The sequence below is a fragment of the Sceloporus undulatus genome, chromosome 3 (assembly GCF_019175285.1).
Source record: "Sceloporus undulatus isolate JIND9_A2432 ecotype Alabama chromosome 3, SceUnd_v1.1, whole genome shotgun sequence".
In the NCBI taxonomy this organism is placed as follows: Eukaryota; Metazoa; Chordata; class Lepidosauria; order Squamata; family Phrynosomatidae; genus Sceloporus; species Sceloporus undulatus.
The window spans coordinates 179,094,566-179,115,686 of NC_056524.1; the positions used below are offsets into that span (position 1 = coordinate 179,094,566).

The window sequence follows — 21,121 nt, forward strand, 5'->3', positions numbered from 1 at the left end:
TGGACTCGTCGCTCCAATTGACATCTCAAGTGGATGCGACAGTCAGAGGCGCCTGTTATCAGCTTCGGCTGACACGCCAGCTGCGCCCCTACCTGGGCCGAGGGGACCTTGAAACTGTGGTACATGCCCTGGTAACTTCTCGATTGGATTTCTGTAATGCGCTCTACATGGGGCAACCCTTGTACCAAACCCGGAAGCTCCAATTAGTCCAAAATATGGCTGCTAGACTGGTCGCTGGTTGTTCCAGGGCTGACCACATAACACCGGTTTTACAAGATCTTCATTGGCTGCCTATTCGCTTCCATGCACAATACAAGGTGTTGATAATTATCTGTAAAGCCCTAAATGGCTTGGGCCCAGGTAACTTGGAGGACCGCCTCTCCCCACATAATCCGCCCCGCATTCAGATCTGCCGGGAAGAATCTGTTAAGAGTTCCGATTGCGAAATATGTGTCCACCTCGCAAAGGGCCTTTTCTATCACAGCCCCAAAAATTTGAAACTCTCTTCCCGATGAGCTCCGCTCCATCACCTCCCTAGACCTCTTTAAAAAGAGACTTAAGACCTTCTTTTTCCATCAAGCCTTCCCCCATGTGCTTTGATACTGTGCGATTCCTCCCCTTTATGTATATCTCCATCATGGATTGGATCATCAACTCACTGTCTTGCTTTGTTAGTTTTTAACTCTGTGATTCACACAGTTTTAATGTTATGTAATGTATTGTATGGTTTTTATTGTTCTTTGGTTTTTATTGTTGTATTTCTTTGGTTATGTACACCGCTTTGATCAATACGGAAAAGCGGTATATTATTATTATTAAGGACAGATGAAATGCAAGAGTAAAAAGGGACAGAGATAGAGTCGGAACCCTGAAGGCACCTGTTCAGCAACTTGGCACAGGGACAAAGAGAATTACGATAATAATCAATGCAGAAAAAGAGAAGGTGACAACAAAGAAGGAAAGACAAGAAACCTCTTCCACAAATTATGAGAAATCAAAGGGAAATATAAACCAAAAGTGTGGATGCTCTACAACCAGCAGGAGAACACCTTACATGACCAAGTACAATAAAAAAAAACCAGTGGAAAGAATACATGGACGAACTCTATAAAACAGAGGAAATTATGACATATTAATTCATGAAAGAACCATTTGAAGATAAACCTACAATTTTAGGAAGTGAAATAGAATCTGCATTTAGGGCACTTGGGAAAAGTAAATGACCAGGATCAAGTGACATACCAATAGAGCTGCATCAAGAGAAAGAATCTACTCTAGTTCTAACTATAATCTGTCAACAAATATGGAAAACAAAACAGATTAGAAAGACTCAGTATACATTCCAGTCCCTAAGAGAGGGGACACCAGAGATTGCTGTACCCAACCACAGAACCATTGCATTAATTTCCCACGCAAACAAAGTGACACTCAAAATTCTACAACAAAGGCTTTTACCATGTGTGGGGCAAGAAATTCCAGATATCTAAGACTCTGGATTCAGGAAATGAAGAGGCACTGGGGATCATATTGCAAACATATGTTGGATAATGTAGGGCAGCAAAGAATTTGAGAAGAAAATTAGCCTGTCTTTTATGGATTATAGCTAAGCCTTTGATGGTGTAGATCACAAAAAGCTACTTGTTTAATGTGCTCTGTGTGTTTCATTGTTTTGTTTAAAAAAAAAAGTACCAGCAATATTAATAACAACCTTCCTGCCAATCTTGAGCCTCTCTGCCTTAAAAGCAGCTTCAGGCCCTGTACCCTAGAAACGACAATGGCAGATCTCATTCCTGAGAATGTGAAGTTATAACATGGATCTGAGCATGTGAAGACAGCCTGTTTCTAAATACTGAGAAACCACAAGAAATCCACATTATGCTGATGTTAATCATTATTTCAGTTTTCAAGAAAGGCTCTTAGTTTTGCTTACTTTGTCTTGGGTTGGGGACATCTCATTGGGCAATCTATTCAGACAGACTTTTTTTACTCATAATTTATTTATTTATTACCTGAGTACCTGAGGTTTAGGGTAATAAATACCACCACCATTTTATTGCCACAAAAGCTTGTGATTTAGCATAAGCTGAAAAAGCACCGAGTGAACTTGTTTCTCAAGTCATATTGCTGACCCACACATTACAAAATTGCATGACCAAGCAAAGCAGTTTGGAAAGGTTTTGGAAAACTTCCACTGCTATTAGCATATTTATTCTGGCTGTGCTAAGGTGTTGTAATTTGTAGCATGGGCTTAATTTGTTAAGAATGCTTAGGCATACGAAAGATCTTGCCATGGTCCAGAGATGGAGAACTTCAGGCTCTGGTGCTAAATCCAGTTCTCCTGGGTTTCCAATCTGCTCTTGTGAGGTTCCCCAGATAACCAAATCTCCCACCCTATGATAACAACTATGGCTTTGCAGGCGTTGTTTCTCATACTGTAAAGTTGAGAGCCAATGTGACATAATAGTTTGAGTGTTGGACTATGATTCTAAAAACCAGGGTTTGATTCCCCATGTTTGACTTCCATGTAGGTGAAGTGCAAACAGAACAGGGGGAAGGTGGGAAAGCATATTATAGTAGCCAGCCCCTCTAGATTATAAAGGTACAACTAGTGCAAAATATGGAGCAACAAGATTATTGACCAGAGTACCAAAAGACACCAAGTAACACTGGTCTTCCTCTGCTGGAAACAGCCAGAGAACGCTTGTGAGAAGCAGCACTGCAGCAGCCTATGCAGAGATACTTAGCTTTCGTGGACTGATCAATTGAATTGTGGTTGTTGTGTGCCTTCAAGTTGTTTCTGACTGGTAACCCTAAGGCCTTGGTAAGTTTCCTCAGTGAGGGCCACCCTCTGAAGTTGAGAGATTGTGATTTGCCCAAAATCACCCAATGGGTTTACATGACTGAGCAGGGATTTGAACCCTGGTCTCCAGAATCAGAGTCCAATGCTTAAACCACTATACCACACTATTTTTAAACCCTTTTTCAAAGCTAATGGTCTGGAAGAATAGTGGAAATTATGTATATATTGGTTCCCCAACAAAGGGGTGAAACAGATGGCCTCTTTGCCACGGCTTCCCAGCTGCTTGGGGCCATGTCGTTTAGATGACACATGCCTCCAAGCCGGTAGGAAGCTGCTATGAAGTTGCCTGCCTGACCACATAGCAGGCAGTTTTATGGTGCTCCTGTGGCATGGCGTTTATCCGCCGCATCCTGCAGGAGCACCACAAAGCTGTGGTGGTGGCAAAAAAGGAGTGGATTTCTGCTGCTTCTTTTTGGACTGGTAAAAAGTCAGATCGGGGCCACGGTATGTGGTTGCCGTGGCTCCAATTCAGCTTTCTTAGGGGTGATCCAAAGTCTTTATTTCCCCATTTTCCCTCCCATTTTCTTCCTTCATTAAAAACAAATTATTTGTCCCCTGTCCTGGTAGTGGATGTTGGCTACTGCTGCCAGATTTTGAGAGCTGTCCTGTGTGTCTCCCTACTTGGCACTCCTGATTAACATGTGTGACATGCCAGTTCCCCCTTTGGTGCCATCTCTGGCAAGTGTGGATGAGCTGTGCAGTCAAAAAGGGGTTCTGTTGACAGAAGTCTTCCCCCAACCCTCTTTTGCACATCTGGAGGTTAACTTACAGTGGTTGCTGTTTCTCTGTGACATGTTGGCACTGTACCAGGCACATAAGTACAAAGAAGTGTTTTGGTTCATTTTGGAAAACCAGACTATGAGACTTCCTTGAAGCTGTGCTTTGCTGTCAGCTGACTTGCCTATTTGTCTCTGTGTGAAATTTGGACAGAGACATACTGGATTGCAAAGGAAGTACTGTATCTTTTTGTCTTGCAAGAGGATGTTAAATTTCCTGGACTATGAGAATCTCCCAGTTGCCACATGGCCAGAAGGAGGAGGTGCTTGCAAGAGAGATCTTTCCATACCATCTGAATTAAGAACAAAACCAGCAAAATGCATGCCTATAACTAACATCTTCAATTTTTCCTCCACCTGTATAGTTTTCAACACTTTGCCTGATGAAGAAGCCAGTGGAGCTCTGAAAGCTTGCAACTGTACACTGTACATTTTGGTTGGCCTAATAAAGATATCACTATTTGGTGAATTTTTGATGCTATTCAATTTACTGAAGTTAGAGCTGAGCAACTGGAGCCTTCCAGATGTTGCCAGCTTGCAATTCCAGCATCTCTCACTATTGGCTAAACTGACACAAGTTCTAATCCAACAACACCTGGAGGGCTATATTACTCCACCCCTGATTTAAATCCCAAGTATTTGTGATGAACTGCATGAGATTAAGTGTCTTTATGGTCTTTGCAAGAAGAGGATGGATAGCATGACATGAATGACATAGGGGCACTTTTAAAAGTATATAGAGATTTATGTATAGCAGGTGGCATTCACAGCTTTGGCTGGTTTAGCATGAATATGAAATAAAGGCTACTTGAACAGACATCTGAAATAAAAAGCAATGTGCCATTAATTTTTTTTAAAGAGTGGTACAGTAGTTAAAAATATAAAAAAGATACACACAGAGAAGGATACATCAAAAAGCACCAAGAGAAGTGAAGCTGAAAAACACTTGGAGAATCTCAAGGTGCATTTTGAAGGTCAAGAGCCAGGTCTAATATGGATATTGTGGTAGGTTTGAAGAAGCAATGTGCAGACTTACAATTTATTTATTTATTTCTGTTCTGCATTGCAGCAAAAATGGGATTCAGGTGTCTGCAACAGGTTGAATCATCATCATCAACAACATCATCATTATTTGTACCCTATTACTACCCCAAAATTGGGCCTCAAGCACTTACAGCCTAAAAACACAGTACAATTAAAAACATACAAAAGTGACAAAACTAAAATTAAAAAAAAGTGACAGTTGAACAGACCACTGTTTAGTCTCTCAGTGGCAACACTGTAAAAGAGGAGTTATGTATAACCTGTTCTGAAGCACATATTTTTCCACACTGACTTAGTTTTAGAAATGTAGTCAGTAATAGCAGGGACAGGCATACCTCTGGTTTCTAAGCTGCATACGTAAATTTCTTTACACCATGGCAATAGAGGAATTGTTTGAACTTGTCTCAGATGCTGATCTTTCTATCATGTTTCATTTTGCTGTTTCAGGACTGTAAACTTCTCTTATCGTGCATGTAATCCCTTAAAGCACTCTCAAAAATGTCAATTTAGTGTGATAAGTTCCTCAGTGCAGGAAATTTTTGTGTACATTCATACCATGTTAAGATAATCCTCTTTTCCTGTGAAAGACGTACAAAAGTAGATTGGATATTTAACACAGCACTCAGCTTCAGACTATGGAAAAAAATCATTGGACTGAAAAAAGAAAAGGTGAAGACTGTCAGTCTAAGTCCCATGAATAAATGAATCAATCAGTTAATTAAAATGAATGACTGCATATATCTATAATAAAATTTCAGATTTATTTCCACTTTCCAACCTTGCCCACTGCAAAACTACTACATATGGTTAGAGATCCTTCCACTCTGTGAAAATAATCAGCATCATTACCCCTATCCAACTGAAGGGATCATACAAGTCTGTACATTCCTCCTCTCATACCCTACCATAAAGGAGAAGAGGTAAATGGACTATCATAATTATACTGAAGACCAAAAAAACAAAACTATACAAACAAAAGCATAGGTCTTTAAAATGCACAGTGCTTTTAAGTGGAGTCGGTTCACATGCCAAGCATAAAATCCTGTGAATCCTGGAGTATATGGTTCCACGAGACAGTGAAAGCCAGCATTGTTTACTGCTTTGAGTGTTTGACCAGACTTGGGAGACTGACATTCAAGTACTTTCTTGGCCATGGAAACCACTGGGTCTCTCAGCTTCAGAAGAAAGCAAAGGCAAACCTCTCTGAACAAATCTTGTCAAGACACAGACACACTCCCCATGATAATTTCACCTTAAAGTTGACATAAGTCGGAAATGACTTGAAAGCACACAACAATATGAGACAGTGTCAAGGAATCCTGTGAGATACATGTATTCTGGGACCTACCCAGAGACAGGAGTTTATCACATGGGTGGGATCCCATGAAAAACAGGATTTAAAGTGGAAAAAATTTGCAAAAGCGGATTTATTATCAGATGACATCCAGGTTAAACCAACATTAACCCAGACAGAAAGTAGAAAAGACATTGCTGTTAAGATACATTAACACGACATTAACCCACCTAGAAAGTAGACAAGATGTGATTCTTTTTACTTCTGGAAAATCCTGAAAGTAAAAAGAATTGCATTTTGTCGACTCTCTAGCCAGTTTAATGTTGTGTTAACCCCAATGTGTCTGAAAATCAATCACACTTTTGCGTGTCTTCTAAGGGGTTTGGGGTTTTTTAAATCTCATTTCTGCACGGGATGTCTCCCATGTGATAAACTCCATAGTGGCTAGCCCAAGGGCAGCAAATAGCCTTTTATGGCTACACTGAGAGGATCCCTAAGAATTTCCAAGTTGTAGCTCACATTCTCATTTAACCTTCAGTTCTATATGGTTATTAAGAATAGCTACTGAGGACCCCCCCCCCCCCGCTGTTTCTGCTTGCCTTTATGCAGGCCATGTCTGACATGCCACACAACAGGTGGCGAAAAGCCCAGGGTAGCATTTCAGGCTTTCAACAAAAGTTCTATACCCAACTTCCTGGATGTATGATCCACTGATAACAATGAGGCTTATTTCTGCATAGGATTGATTGCAGTGCTTTGGGGCAGTAAAGAGAGAACTGGAGACTTGTGGTGTGTTCGTAATATTTATTTTATTTACAAATATACAGGGTGGGTTTAAAAGAACAGCACAAAACCAGATAAAAACAGCTTTACTTTTGCACCATTCTTTTTTAATCACCCGGTACAACCATAACATATTGCAAGCAAATTAGACACTTGCAGTTGACAACAAAACCATTTTAAAAAAATCAGTTCCTAAATAAAGCTAGTGTACGTCAGGCAGAGTACTGTGGTTCAGCCAAATTGAGCTGCATCTGCACTACAGGAATAATGCACTTTACACTGTTTTAACAACCATGGCTTAATGCTATGGAATCCTGGGGTAAGTAGTTTGTTGCAGTGCTAGAGCTCTCTGGCAGAGAAGGCCAAATATATCACAAACCTACAAATCACAGAATACCATAGCATTCAGCTATGACTGTTAAAGTGGCTTCAAGCTGCATTATTTCAGCAGTGCAGATGTAGCCTGGGTTGAATAGACTTCATGCTGAATTTTCCAACAACTCGCTCCTTGTTTGGTCTTTAAAACCATCAATCTGACTGATAATAAACTTTCTGTCATCTCTTTTTCCGTTGCTCTTGCTAGCTCTGATCAATATCACATTCCAAAAGTTAAGGAGGGAAAGTCCCAGACCATTTAGAAACACTGGCATTATCTTGTCAAGTCCCCTGACTTCCTATTAACCTGTCAGAGTAACAGACTGATTCATGCTAATAAAGATAAAAACTCTGGCTTTCAGCATGGCTCAGTTTCGCAAAAGGCAGCCTTATTTGACAGTTAAAGCTCTTGAAAAAAAGAAGGTTTCAGCTGTTTTAAAGGAAAAATCAGGGGGGGGGGAATGAAAAGGAGTGTAAACCACCACCACCCCGCCGCCCAATATTGTTCTCCTGTCCTTTTTGGCTTCCCTAGCACTGGTTTCAGACCATCTAAATTGTGACACCTTAACTTCAAAATGCCTTCACCAGAGAAACATTATAAGTATACTGTAACCACCAATTTCATTGAACTTTTTTGTTTTAATCTGTTTTATGTTTGTAGTTAGTTTTAGGCTGCACACTTTGGTCCCTAGAAATTCCTCTCATTGGCCATAGGGTGATTTTGACCACTGCCTCCGTCTTCAAAGGCAGAGAAGCAGCCCTTTATGGTTGCCAGGTGTCCCTTTTTATAAGAGATGTCCCTTATTTGAGAGCCAGAAAGGTTGTACTTTATAGGGCTGGCAAGGGTCCATTATTATAAGGGATGCTCCTTTCTAAAGTTAAAAAGCTTTTTCGGACTGAACAAGATGCCCAAAAAATCCCATATTTGGAGTGTGAGCACTTCATAAAGACAAGAAGGTATGCATCATATAATCTGGAAATGTTGATAGTATGTTAATTTTAGAGAAATGCATGGCTAGGTTAACTACAATCAATGCAGGTGGGGGGCCAATATAGAGGGCCAATATAAGGGGGCAATACAGGGCATAAGGGGCCAATATAGGGTGCCAATATGGCATGTTAATTTAATAGAAATACATGGCTAGGTTAACTGCAATAAATGCAGTGGGGGACCAATATAGAGGAGCAATATAGGGGGTCATTATAGAGGGTCAACATAGGAGTGTTAATATAGGACTCAATAGCTGCTGTGGCAAGAGGAAGTTAGCCGGCATATTGAGGAGCCTAGTCTAGCTAGGCAAACCAACAGAGTGCTTGCCTGTTTGTAAACTAGGCCAGAGGATGGCTGTTTTACTACCTGTATATACCCAGAATTGTGTCTGTGGGTAGAAACCAAGCTCTGCTAAATAGTTTCCCAGGGGATAAGAATGGTTCGGACGAGAAGCAGATAGCTGGGTGATTGTTGTGAACATGCTAAACAAACAAATTTGCCAGTTCTTCACTGACTTAGGTAATCACAGACAATCACCTTCTTTTGGCCATGATCCTCTCACTGCCCTTTGCAGACAAAAGTGATTATCCTGGGGCCTTGAATCCCATCATGGTGGGTGCCCTCTAGACCCTGGCTAGCCCTAGCCAAGTATGAAAAGGTCAGGCGTCCACAGCTGGGTCCTTCCTATGTCACCCGCCCAGCTTCCTTTTTAATATTAACTTGATATTAAATATGAGGGACAATTGGAGGGCTTGTCTTGGGGTAACAAACCGTAGATGGTTGTATCCGTGAATATAGAGGGCTGACTGTACTTGCATTTGGTATTTAGGTAGAACATAAACAGAATAACAGATACTTCCTGATCATCAACCCTGCGAGTTGTGAATTTTTCCTGACTCTGATTTCTGTTTTGGAAACCTAGCACACTCCCCCCCCCCCCCCCAAGAAGGGGAGATCTGGCCTTGGATCCCTCCTTCTAGCCTGGGCAGAAACTTACACAGGTCAAGTCTGATCAAGGGTCGCCCTCCTCTTAAGCCTTTTTCCTACTGTGCAAGAAGCCTGAGAGGGTTGATATCAAAGATACACTTCTATCCAATTCACCAGGAACTATGGGGTTAGTGTGTGTCTGTGTCGGTCTGTGTGTTTTTGCATGATCATGTAGTTGTTGCTGATGTTAACTGTCCTTGAGTCCATACTCATAGCAACACTGTGGATGAGTTATCGCCCAAACCTCCTGTCCTCCAGTGCTCTGCTTAGATCTTGCAAATGCAAATCCATAATCTCCCTGCTTAAGTCTTCCTCTCTTTCTGTTGCCTTCTACCTTCCCTAGCATTATCATCTTTTCTAGTGAGCTATGCGTTCTCATGATGTGGCCAAAGTATGACAACCTCAGTTTCATCATCTTTGCTTCCAGGTTGAGTTCAGGCTTAATCTGTTCGGGAACTCATACTGGATATCCACAGTATCCTCAGCACTACATCAGGCAATACATCATAGAAAATGTTGACTAATCATGTCACTGAGAAACTGACTGAAATACAGCGATACTGGGATGTGATGGCACTCTGGTGCAAACCAGAACCAACAACATTTATGTAATAATAAAAGTCATTAAATATCTGATTGTGAATAGCAGGATTTTCTAGGTTCCAGTAAACCTCCTTGCCATGATGTAAAAGGTATGTTGGATGGGGTTGACAAAGTCTGTAGAACACATTCAGATGCAAAGCATATTCATGCATATGTGTTTGTGTGTGTGTGTTTGTGTGTGTGTTATGTGCCTTCAAGTTGATTCCAATTTATGGCAACCCTATCATAGGTTTTTCTTGACAAGATTTATTCATGAGGTTTGCCACTGCTTTCCTCTATGGCTGAGAGATTTTCACATCTGAGTGGGGATACCCTGTTTCCTAGAGTCCTAGTCTAACACTCAGACCACTATACCACACTGAGCATTGGTCCCCATAAAACATTGCTAACATAAGATTTAAAGTTATTAATAATACAGGATTCATATAAGATTTTAGAGACTGAATGGTAATGGTTAGTAATTTGATTTATTATCTTTTTGTGATCTGTATTTTAAGAGATATCTTTGTTCTTGATTGTGCTCATATTGCTCACTGTACAAAATTCTATTTCCTCTATGCATTGTTTTCCTACTGCACAAAATGTCTCAAGATGCAAATTAGAATAATGCCTAACCTGGCATCAACAGAAGTGAGGGGGAAGAATCAATTCACATGTGTATGTTTGTATCATAATCAGTTGTGAGATATTTTGGTTTTGCAGGTTCAAATCCCCAACACAGGAAATGTATGCTGGCCCTGAAGCAGTAATACCATCCCAAATGTTAGTTCCAAAGAAAGGGAAATCATTTTTTTAAAAACCAGAAGGGAAAACATCACTTTTCCCTCCCTTCTAGCTGACTGTTGTGAACTTGGTAGGACTTTGATAGGTTTGTTCCCTGCCCTTGGTTTTCTTTGCCCAAATGTTGGCATCGTTTTGCCTTGTTTTATAGCTTTGTTAATGTTTTTATTTTTATTTTCCTGTATATTAATCACTTATTTGTGTCTGTCTGATTTTGTATAAATTATGTAGAACCCTGAAAAGCTTGCTATGGCTGCATATTTAGAACCCCAACTGGAGTAGGACCATGGTATCAATAGCATTTATATAAGTGTTGATTTACTATTCAGCAGCTGATTCAGTTAATCTATTCTGGTTTGGGCCAGCAATTGGATTTAGGCCCAAATAAGCTTATGCGTTGATTACATATATATCTAACAATTTTATTTCCAAGCAGACAAGTGAGGACTCACACAATCACTGCTGACTGTTAAGACTCAATTGAACTGTCCTCTTCACAGGGTGGCTTCATCTCACAGGAACAAGAAAAAAACACATCTCTTTCTCTGTCAGTTTGCAGATGCATCAGTTTCTGTATTTTCTTTTAAATCTGCCTGACACAGTATAAACTTGTTTTTGTTTGTTTGTTGAGGAAGTAATAAAAACAAAGTCTAGATGTTTTGTCAAAATTGTTGACAAAATTGTTTTGTCAAAATTTGTCAAAATTGCCAACCAAAAATGTTGGCAGTTTCTTTAAAACAGATTATTGTCGTTGTGTGCCTTCAGGTCATCTTCTGGTGGCCCTAAGGCAAATTTACCATGGGGTTTTCTGGCCAATTTACAGGAGGTTTGCCATTGTTTAAACATATTGTACAAGCTACATATAGGAACCTCAAATCCCAGCCTAATAGTGCCACCCACTGGTGATAACAAGTCTGTGACATTAAGAAATGATCTAAAGATGATGGCATTGTTATCGATTCTAAGGCTGCATCTACACTGCAGAATTTGACACCATTTTAACTGCCATAGTTCAGTGCTATAGAATTTTGGGATTTGTAGTTTTGTAAGATATTTAGTCTTCCCTGTCTGAGAGCTCTGGTGTCAAAACAAACTGCAAATTCAAAGTTTCCCTGGAATTGAGCAATGATAGTTAAAGTGGCGTCAAATTGTATTAATTCTGCAGTGCGGTAGCAACCTAGGTTTACTGTGAGAAAACAAAGGATTTCTGCTTCGGATACTCTTCTTGTTTCTTTCCTGCCAGAGGTTGATTATCATCATGACTCAACTACACTGGTTATGATAAACCAGTGATGATGATGATGATTATTATTATTATTATTATTATTTCCCGCCTCTCCCTGGAGGATCAGGGCGGGTTACAATCAAAATAAAACATAGTAAAATAATAACACAATCCCTAATCCACAATTTAAATACAACAACATAAAAATCAGTTATTAAAATCATCAGTAAAATTTTATCCCCATTACAATTAGGTGGTTTAAGGGAGAGTCAAAGAAGACACAGTTGTGGGACAGTGGAGAGGGCCCATGCATTAATATGGAAATGCCCGCTGGAAGAGATCCATCTTGATGGCTTTTTTAAAGGCCTCAAGAGATGTTATGTGAAGTATCTCCTCCGGTAGGTCATTCCAAAGTTTAAGAGTGGCTGATGAGAAGGTCCTCAGCGTCTGGTCTTCTTAGTCTGTGGTAAATTTGTCCCATTATGATAAACCAAGTGAATTATATTTCACTCATATATTCTGTATGGTTTTTCTGCCAATAATTTTTTTGTTCATTTCTTTCCGCATTTACGGGTTTGAATCTGTAAGAACTTAGAAGAATAGTGGAAGATAGGAAGTCTTGGACATGTCTCATCCTCAGGGTCACCATGAGTCAAAATCAACTTGAGGGTGGTTAACAACAACAAATATATATGTATATTTCAAAAAAGCAAACCTTGATTTTGCCATCTTATATAAGGGGCACCATTTTACTATGCCATTGTGTTTAATGGCACTTGAGCATCCATGGATTTTGGTGTCCACAAGGGAAGGTCTTTTCTCCCTTTAAAAGTCAGCAGACAAATGTTTCCAACCCAATTCCACCCATGATTTCCACTACACCAATCAAATCCACTTCATTTTTGCACCAGAGATTGCTGGCAGGAAGGATGTGGAAAAATACAAATCAGTTACAGATCTGTAACTAGAATACTGCGGCCCTGTATAGACGGGCACTTTGTGCCGGCTGGGGGGCGGAGTCAGGGTGTAGTGTCTCCATGACGTACATCCCTGCTCTGCCCCCAGGGCACCATGACACTGCATGCCACCCACACCACACGGTGTGCGATGTCACGCCGCTCCTCTGGCACTGCATCCAGACGACGCAGTGACGAAGGAGCACTGTATAGCCACAGCGCTATAGCTATCACACCCTTTCCAGGATGCAAAAAGGAGTCACTTTTTGCACCCTGGAAAGGCCAGATCAGGGCCGCAGGGTGTGATTGCCGCAGCCCCATTTGTTTGTACAGCCCTCGAATTTCAGCCTACATTTGCCATTACACATGAAATAACTTAGATATTCTAGTTTTCTGTATTTTGATGTTTTATTATTTCTTGGTCTTTACATATTTTCTTTAATACTTTTCAAGGGATATTTCCCCATTGGTCCAGAAAATTCAGAACATCTTGTAATGAATTCAGATTTAATAATAATAATAATAATAATAATAATAATAATAATAAAAAATTTTATTTGTATACCGTTTTCCCTAGATCAAAACTGTTTACAGACTATAAAACTATTAAAAACATCTCATAAAAATAGATAAAAACAAGTAATACAATTATACAAATACAATCATTTAAAATGTTTCCACCCCTTGTTGGGGTGTCGTTCTGCCTTCCAGTCATATCCGACTTATGGTGACCATTAGGCAAACCTATTACAGTGTTTTCTTGGTAAGTTTTTTCAGTGATGTGCCCAAGATGACCCAGGGGGTTGTCATGGTTCAGAGGAGATTGAAACTCTGCTCGGTAAAGTCATAGACCAACACTCAGACCACTATGCCACTTTTTAATGGTAGCCTGTGTTAAAGTCCATGATTCCACCCAAGAATGTGTAACCATTCAATGCACATTCTCAAGGCTGATGTGAAATTTTCATTGTACACTACATTGTTCCATCTTTAAATGGTACTCTGGATCATCTGCAGTCTAACCATCATTGCTTGATTAGGATTCCACTACTCATTCACCCAAATTTTAAGGCATATAAATTTATTAGGCACATAAATTTGCTCCACATTTTCATTCTGGCACTTTACTGTATATACTCATATATAACTCTCCAAATTTTAGTCAAAAAATTGACTCATAAAACCTAAGTCAACTTAATGTAAGTGTTGTACTTTAACTCTAACAAAAATAAAATAAAATAAAAATAAAATAAAATAAAGGAACCATCTCATTCTCTGAATAAAGTAGCAAATGGTGAGAGATTAGCCCATCTTGGGAGCAACTAAAACAGTGTTTCCCAGCATTAGTCCTCCAGATAGTTGGAGTTCAGTTCTCATAATTCCTGACTGTTGGCTAAGTTAGCTGGGCCTTCTGGGAGCTGAAGTCCAAAACAAATGGAGGACCAAATGTTGGGAACCACTGACCTAAAAGAAGCACTGACCCCCTCTACTCTTCCCACCACAGCACTGCTTCTGACCTTTTTGAATGACTTTTTGGTGACAGTGGAAACTCATGCTTCCCCTGAAAGGAGCACTGAGATGAATCAGGCTTTGTTTGAATAAAACATTTGGGTGTCTTTGCCAGCTTTTCTGGATTAAAAGTTATCACATTAAAAAGTTATGACATCATTGCTAACATAGGCGGGTTACAGACCGCCATTTAGTACGTATTCTATACGTACTAGGGTTAGGAAGGGGCGGTGCTTCTGCACCCCCCTAACCCTAGTACGTATAGAATACGTACAAGATGGCGGCGCCCTGTTCATACGGGCGGCACCATCTTTATGTATCGGACGCTGTGCGTCCAAATGTGTCGCGGCGCTAATGACGTCGCGAATGCGCCCCTGGCGCCTCGCGACGTCATTAGGGCGCCGCAAGAAGAAGCTCCATTTTGGAGCTTCTTTTTTGCTCCGTAACAGAGCCGCGCGGTCTGTGGCTGCGACGGCTCACTTACGGAGCAAACGGCGGCGGCGGCAGACCGCCTCAAAGCGGCGGTAACCCGCCCCGTCATCATTTTTTGTGCTTTGCCTTTTCATCCTTTTTGACGTGTGCGTTTTGTTAGCCCAGTCCAGTCCTGGTGGCCTCTCCCATACATCACTGCCTTGAGTCCCTATATTGGGAGAATGGCGGGATGTAATAAAATAATAACAACAATAATAATCACACAGCCACCAATAGTTCCCTCCTTATCCATCTGGCCTTTTGGTTGAACACAAACAGTAATGCCTGCCGGAATTTAGGAAGTTCTGTGGCATCATATTCTTTGCTTCATCATTTACATTCTTTATTAAATGCCCCTAAGTTTTACCCTCGACTTATCCACGGGTCAAATCAATATCCATAATTTTGGCCCCCAAACCTGCCCTCAGCTTGTGTATAAGGTGGATTTATAGTCAAGCATATAGGGCAACTTTTTTTCTTGGGCTGCTTGCTTTGCCCTAATTATCATGAATTTAATTTTCTTAACATTTATTTTTAGAGTGTCGTCACTGCGTACTTCATTGGTTTTATTGAATCATCTTTGCTAATTATCTGTTTTATCAATTATAATGCTGTGTTGTTTGCATATATTCAATGCTATTTTGGATGTTGTTATAATCTATACATTAATACTGATGGAACCCATGCATTTAATAGTGATAACACATTTTAAAACAAGATTCTCAGACTGCAAATTAAAAAGCAGTGTTGAAAGTATGCTTTCCCATCATGCTCTTCATATTTCTGTGTCCTTTGTGTTACAAAATCAAGGGTGTAAATTTCCAACAGTTTGTATTGCTCCATCTAGGTCCCCCAGACAGGTACTACTCACTGAAATTGTGTGGGAGATAATATACAAACTTCAGCTGTGGATACAAGAATTTATTCTGGTTCCAATTTATATTTGTAAACCGTGTAAAGGCCATCATTGCTAATGGGATCTTATCCAAACACATTTCGAGAACGCATTAAAGGAATGCAGTATTCTATACATTAAAAATTGCCTCCATCAATCTGAATTTTCAAAATATTTCTTCAAATCTAGCCTCCATGGAGGTTGCCAATATGTGATTTAAACCTATTTTTCTAGATAAAAATACCTTGCTAATTAATGAAAATACCTGATTATCAAGATAAAAAGACTAAATGGATTGAGCAGGTAAAATACCTCATAGCTAACAACCATTGCCTCATGGCCATGGCTCATCTGAGTTTAATAATTGGAGGGAAATATTCTTTAAATGTACCAAACCATACGCGCCCTTATAGGTAATAAAAATACAGATTGTATTTAAGGAAATTTCAGTTCCAACCCACCCACCCCTTCCCAAAAACTTGGTTTAATAAATTCCACAGAAGTAAAATAAACTGTAAGCAATTATATCTACAAGCAATTACATAGCTGTGCTCTGGTGCCACAACAAACTACACTTCCCAGAAGTCTATAGCATTGAGCCATGCCATGGCAGTTCAAGTGGTATCCAACTGGATTATGTCTGCAGTGTTGGTGTAGGTTTTAGCTTAGCTTTCCATGTGACATATTAGTCTGAAATGTGGATGGTACATATTTGAATGAAGGAACACTTATTTTATGCACTGCCTATGTTTGGTGTGAATTGATATATGCTTACTCCCTCGGTGAAAACTAGATCATGGCTACAAGGAAGGCCTTTTCTCCTGAGCTGAAGCTGCTGCCATCATTTTATCTTGATAAACCCATGTAGAATGTTTTTCTGAGGAACATGCTTGTGGCGGTTTCCCTTCAAGTCATTTCTGACTTATGGTGACCCTAAGGCAAACCTATCATGGGGTTTTCCTTGGAAGGGGTTTGCCCTTGCCTTCCTCTGAGGCCGAGAGGTCACCCAGTGGGTTTTCATGTTCAAGTAAGGATTTGAACCTTGGTCTCCAGAGTCATAGTCCAATGCTCAAACCATTACACAACAAACTTAATGAGTTTCATAAACAAGCAGGGATTCCAACTCACATCTTCTCACACCTAGTTTTATGGTGTAATAGTGAGACAGTAGTCCCTGCACCAGCTAGCATCTCACTAGTTCTCCAGATCCCAGCATATAGCAAAGTGTCTGGCAAATTGTTTTTCAACATCAGGAATGGTGGATTAGACCGCTGGATGCCCATTTATGTCTTTCAGGCTCTGTCCTGTTTTTCCCAGGCCTCTTCTATATGCTCTACTAGTTCTCTCAGCAATCCAGGCCTTTCTCTGACAATTTCCCTGGAGGATTATCATTTGCAGATGACACCAAATTAGGAGGCGCAGCTAATAATCCAGAGGACAGGATCAAAATTCAAAATGAACTCAATAGATTAGAAAGCACTGTTGAGTCAGCTGTTTTGCAACTAGTAATATGTTGGGAACAGTTGTTTCAGCTGGGATCACTGGGAGGTGGGAGGTTCAAGTATCTAACCATACTGTAACCTCAACACTGCCAAGATTGCTTGATCATGATCACTAAGGCTGCATCCAAACTGAAGAAATGATCTAAGTTGACATCACTTTAATTGCCATGGCGCGATGCTATGAAATTCAGGGAAGTGTAGTTTTGTGAGACATTTAGCCTTCCCTGACAGATAGTTCTGGTGCCATGACAAATTACAATTCCCAGAATTCCATAGCATTGAGCCATAGCAGTTAAAGTGATGTCAACAGTGTGGATGCAACCTAGGAGGTGAGACTAGTTTAAACATTCAACTCAACAAGCATTGCCATCCCTAGACCTTAGTGTTAGTAAGGGTTGGTTTAAAAGGGGGGTTGAATAGTTGGAAGTTGTAAACATCGTTATTTTCACTATCAGTGTATATGATGGTGCTTTACATGAGTATCTTAAAATTGCTAATTTCACATTTCCGTGCTGTGGAGCTTACAACCTAGACACAACACACAAGAAAAAGAGGGTGCCAGTAGGAAATAGGATTAAGTCCAACAACTGTTAACTGACGTCTCCTAGAGCACCACCACCACAAGTTATATCCAGTCAGAAATGTTCTCATCATTTTCTCTAAATATGTCACTGTTTTGTTGTTGAATCCTATCTAACTGTGTATACTTACAGTAATTTATAGGATTCTATTCATAAATGTTAACCTGTTCTCCAGTCTTTATAAACAACGGCAAAGATTCAAGGGTGGAGGAGATGAAGATCTGGACTGGCCACATGTGAGTTATATGATCAATGGATGTTTTTCCATAGGAAGTAGTAATTTTGCAACATTTTTTTTAAATGCACCTTGGTAAAATGTTAACTGAAAAGAAAACAAGACATTATATTGCTTGTAGCAAATGAGAGAATGAAGACTACATATAGCTCAAGAAACCATCACAACAGTAACAGACTTTTATTTTAGCCAGGTGACTGAACAGTTTGCATTGATTTATTTAAAGTTTCAGGGTAAAGAAATCATACAGAGTATTCCAAACAAAGATATTCAATTTATTAGACTTTTGCTTCTTTTAACATACACTGTCCTCCAGTGGACTGTGTACATCTGAGAGCAGAACAGTTCTTACATCTGTCAACAGTGTAGAGAATAAGTCTGTTCTCTGTAAAATCCATCATTTCCTAATTGATCACTTTATTTTTGGCATATATTTATATATTCTACTTTTAGAAACATAAACTTTTTATACTACTAATCACTTTTTCTGGTTAATACCAGTATTTTTAAGAATTAGTATACTGACATACTGACATGTTTGACATTTGAAAAGACAACAAACACATGGCATAGTATTGTCTTGTATTACTTCCATTTGAAGTATTTCTCATAATAAAATCTTATTTTAGGCTTAATTCTCACAAACACTGGATGAGGTGATGAACCTATTTCTGGATTGTACCATTTCAGATTGCTGGTGGGGCCTCCCATAACTAAAAGCTACTCCATATGGGAGGGGGAATCCCTGCAGATAGCAAGATGGCACGTGCAGGGGGCATATTTTTCAACTTTATAAAGGCAAATTTAACTATGTAAGAACAGGTTTCACCCCTCATCTGCTGTTTCTGGAAAGTAGGCCTTTTTCCCTGCCAATAAGCAAACGTACTCAGCTCAGAGTGCTACAAATCAAGTTTTCCAGAGCTATAAGGAATGGGTTTCCAGAACTGAAAGCATGTCAGTTTCCAAAAGAAGCTTGGTATATTGGGAGAGCTTGAGGTATTCTCCTTATTTTCAGTAGATCTGATGGCACATCTGACAGCACTTTTCATTATTGCCACCATAGGCAGTCAAACGAAGGTAGTCACTTTGAGGAAGATGGGAAAACAGTCCAATGAAAAATGAAGGCAACAAGATTCATTACTTTAGTGTTCACATTAAATGCCAGTTTTGCAGTTTCATTTGAAACCAACAGCGATCATGAAACGTCATGAAAGATTTAAAAAAAATCTCCTAGAGCAATTACTAAATGAATAATTATCACACTAGATCAGTAAACCCCAGAAGAAATAATAGTAATAATAATAATATTAATAACAACAACAATAATAATAATACCACCAGTGTGTCATATCTTAGGTCCTTTCTCTACAGTATCCATGTTTTAGACACAATCCATAAAAATCTGCCACGTTTGGCCACATTGCACATTTTTTTCTTAAAAAATGTATACAGATAAAAATGCCTCTTTTTAGATTCCTGGTAAAAATTCTGAAGTTAATGTCCAACCCAAAAGTTAAAAGATCCGAAAAAAGGTATTTAAATTATTATTTACAAATCCAACAGGTAAAATGTCCATCATGGCTTCTTTCCCATCCTCCTAGCAGCTGTCAATCTTTCAGCAGCTTCCACAGTTCTTGGGCACTTCATAATTGATCATCTGTCATTTTCAGCAGTTCTAGAAGGGCCCCAACAGCACCAAAATAACCCTAAGTGTTTAGGGTGGAAATGAGGGAAGTGTGTTAGTACAGTACAATAAAATCCAAAATCCACAAAATAGCAATGCCATTATTGGGCCATCCATTGTCACAATGTTACACAAATGTCACATAAAATAAAATACTGTTTTGATAGTCAAATATCTAAAAACATCTCACAGAGATATGGTAAAACAGCGATTAAGAGACAGAAAGAATCTGCAATACCCAATTTCTATTTTACTGGATAGTTAACAATGCAGCTCCTGCAAAATGCTAGGAAGAGAACACTGAAAATACAGTACAGTTGATTGTTCTGAAATGTTCTAAAACCGGATGGCTTGTAAAAGAATAAACACTTCATAAATCCCACAAATGCTTAGATCTTGCAAGAATTCACAAATAGTTGAACAAAGTTTGTATCATCTTCTGCTTTACAAAACTTATTTACCTCATGCTCCAAGAAGAGAGCTTTGAGTTGTCCCTTTGACCAATAGTCCATGGCATAGGCTAGTACCTTCATGGCAACCATGTTGATTCTCAAAAAGTTTCCAACGAACACCACTCTATCAATGTTCTGAAAAATTTAAGTGAAATAATTATATTTGAAAGAGTGTCCTTTTCAGGTTAAAACATACAAAGTTTTACAACAGTGTGCCAAAACACACTATGGAAGTAATCCAGTTTGACACTGCTTTAACTGCCCTGGCTCAGTGCTAGGCAATTTTGGGAATTGTCATTTTGTGAGATATTTAGTCTTCTCTGTCAAAAAAGATCTGATGCCATAACAAACTACAATTCCCAGGATTCCCTAGCACTGAGCCAGGATAGTTAAAGTGGTCTCAAACTGGATCCTTTCTGCAGTGTAAATTGGACCAGTATTAACAGTTACAGAGGCTCATTCATTGTCTTTAAAAGTGGGATATCAAAACAGAAACAAAAACAACATTATCTGACTTAGACAGAGTATCGTTTCTAGGCAACACTGCAACATTTCTACTTTTATTGTGGCTGTTTTGTACAGACTGGACAGTCACTCTGTTTCCCCCTTCCATTTAATGCTATTTATTTTTGAAAGCAAAACATATACAATGGTAACACAAATTCTGCTTATATGTCTAGCTCTTTAGTGTGTTTTTTACAAGTTTGCCTGTCCCAATTATGATTGAAATTGGTGACAAATCAATAAACTATGGGCAGGGAACAGCATCCAAAATGCCAACCATGTGCATACTTATATGGAAGGAAGTAGGACTAACAAAGCTGTTTATCTATTTAAACAGCTGAATGCATCTATGTGTCAAAAAAAAATTGAACAGAATAGTTAGTACATTCTAGGGCAATTTTCATTGGAACATTTGTCTTTAGGTACATGAGCACCAAGACACTGAATCAAAATGCAATGAATAATTCATATTTCTCTGCACGAACACAACTCTATCTCTAGGGCATCTGCAGTGTTGAAGCAGTGTGGCAAGTCCCATGTGAAGGCACATGTTCCACCATAAGCCAGGGTAACCCTTTGCCAAAGGATGTTCTGGTTCAAGTGAGGTGAAAACT

At 39.4% G+C, this 21,121-nt stretch overlaps 1 protein-coding gene across 7 annotated transcripts in view; it reads right to left on the minus strand.

The window, feature by feature from the left end:
• Positions 1–18,017: 18,017 nt before the first annotated feature.
• The window catches only part of PANK1 (pantothenate kinase 1), a 35,517-nt gene continuing 32,413 nt past the window's right edge, over positions 18,018–21,121 (minus strand). For all 7 annotated transcript variants that reach the window (XM_042460528.1, XM_042460530.1, XM_042460533.1 and 4 more), the window contains 2 exons: positions 20,013–20,138; positions 18,018–19,573 (listed from right to left, as the gene is read on the minus strand). In XM_042460528.1, coding sequence (XP_042316462.1) covers positions 19,511–19,573; positions 20,013–20,138 — 189 coding nt within the window. In that variant the 3' untranslated portion in view covers positions 18,018–19,510. The remainder of the gene's footprint in view (positions 19,574–20,012; positions 20,139–21,121) is intronic.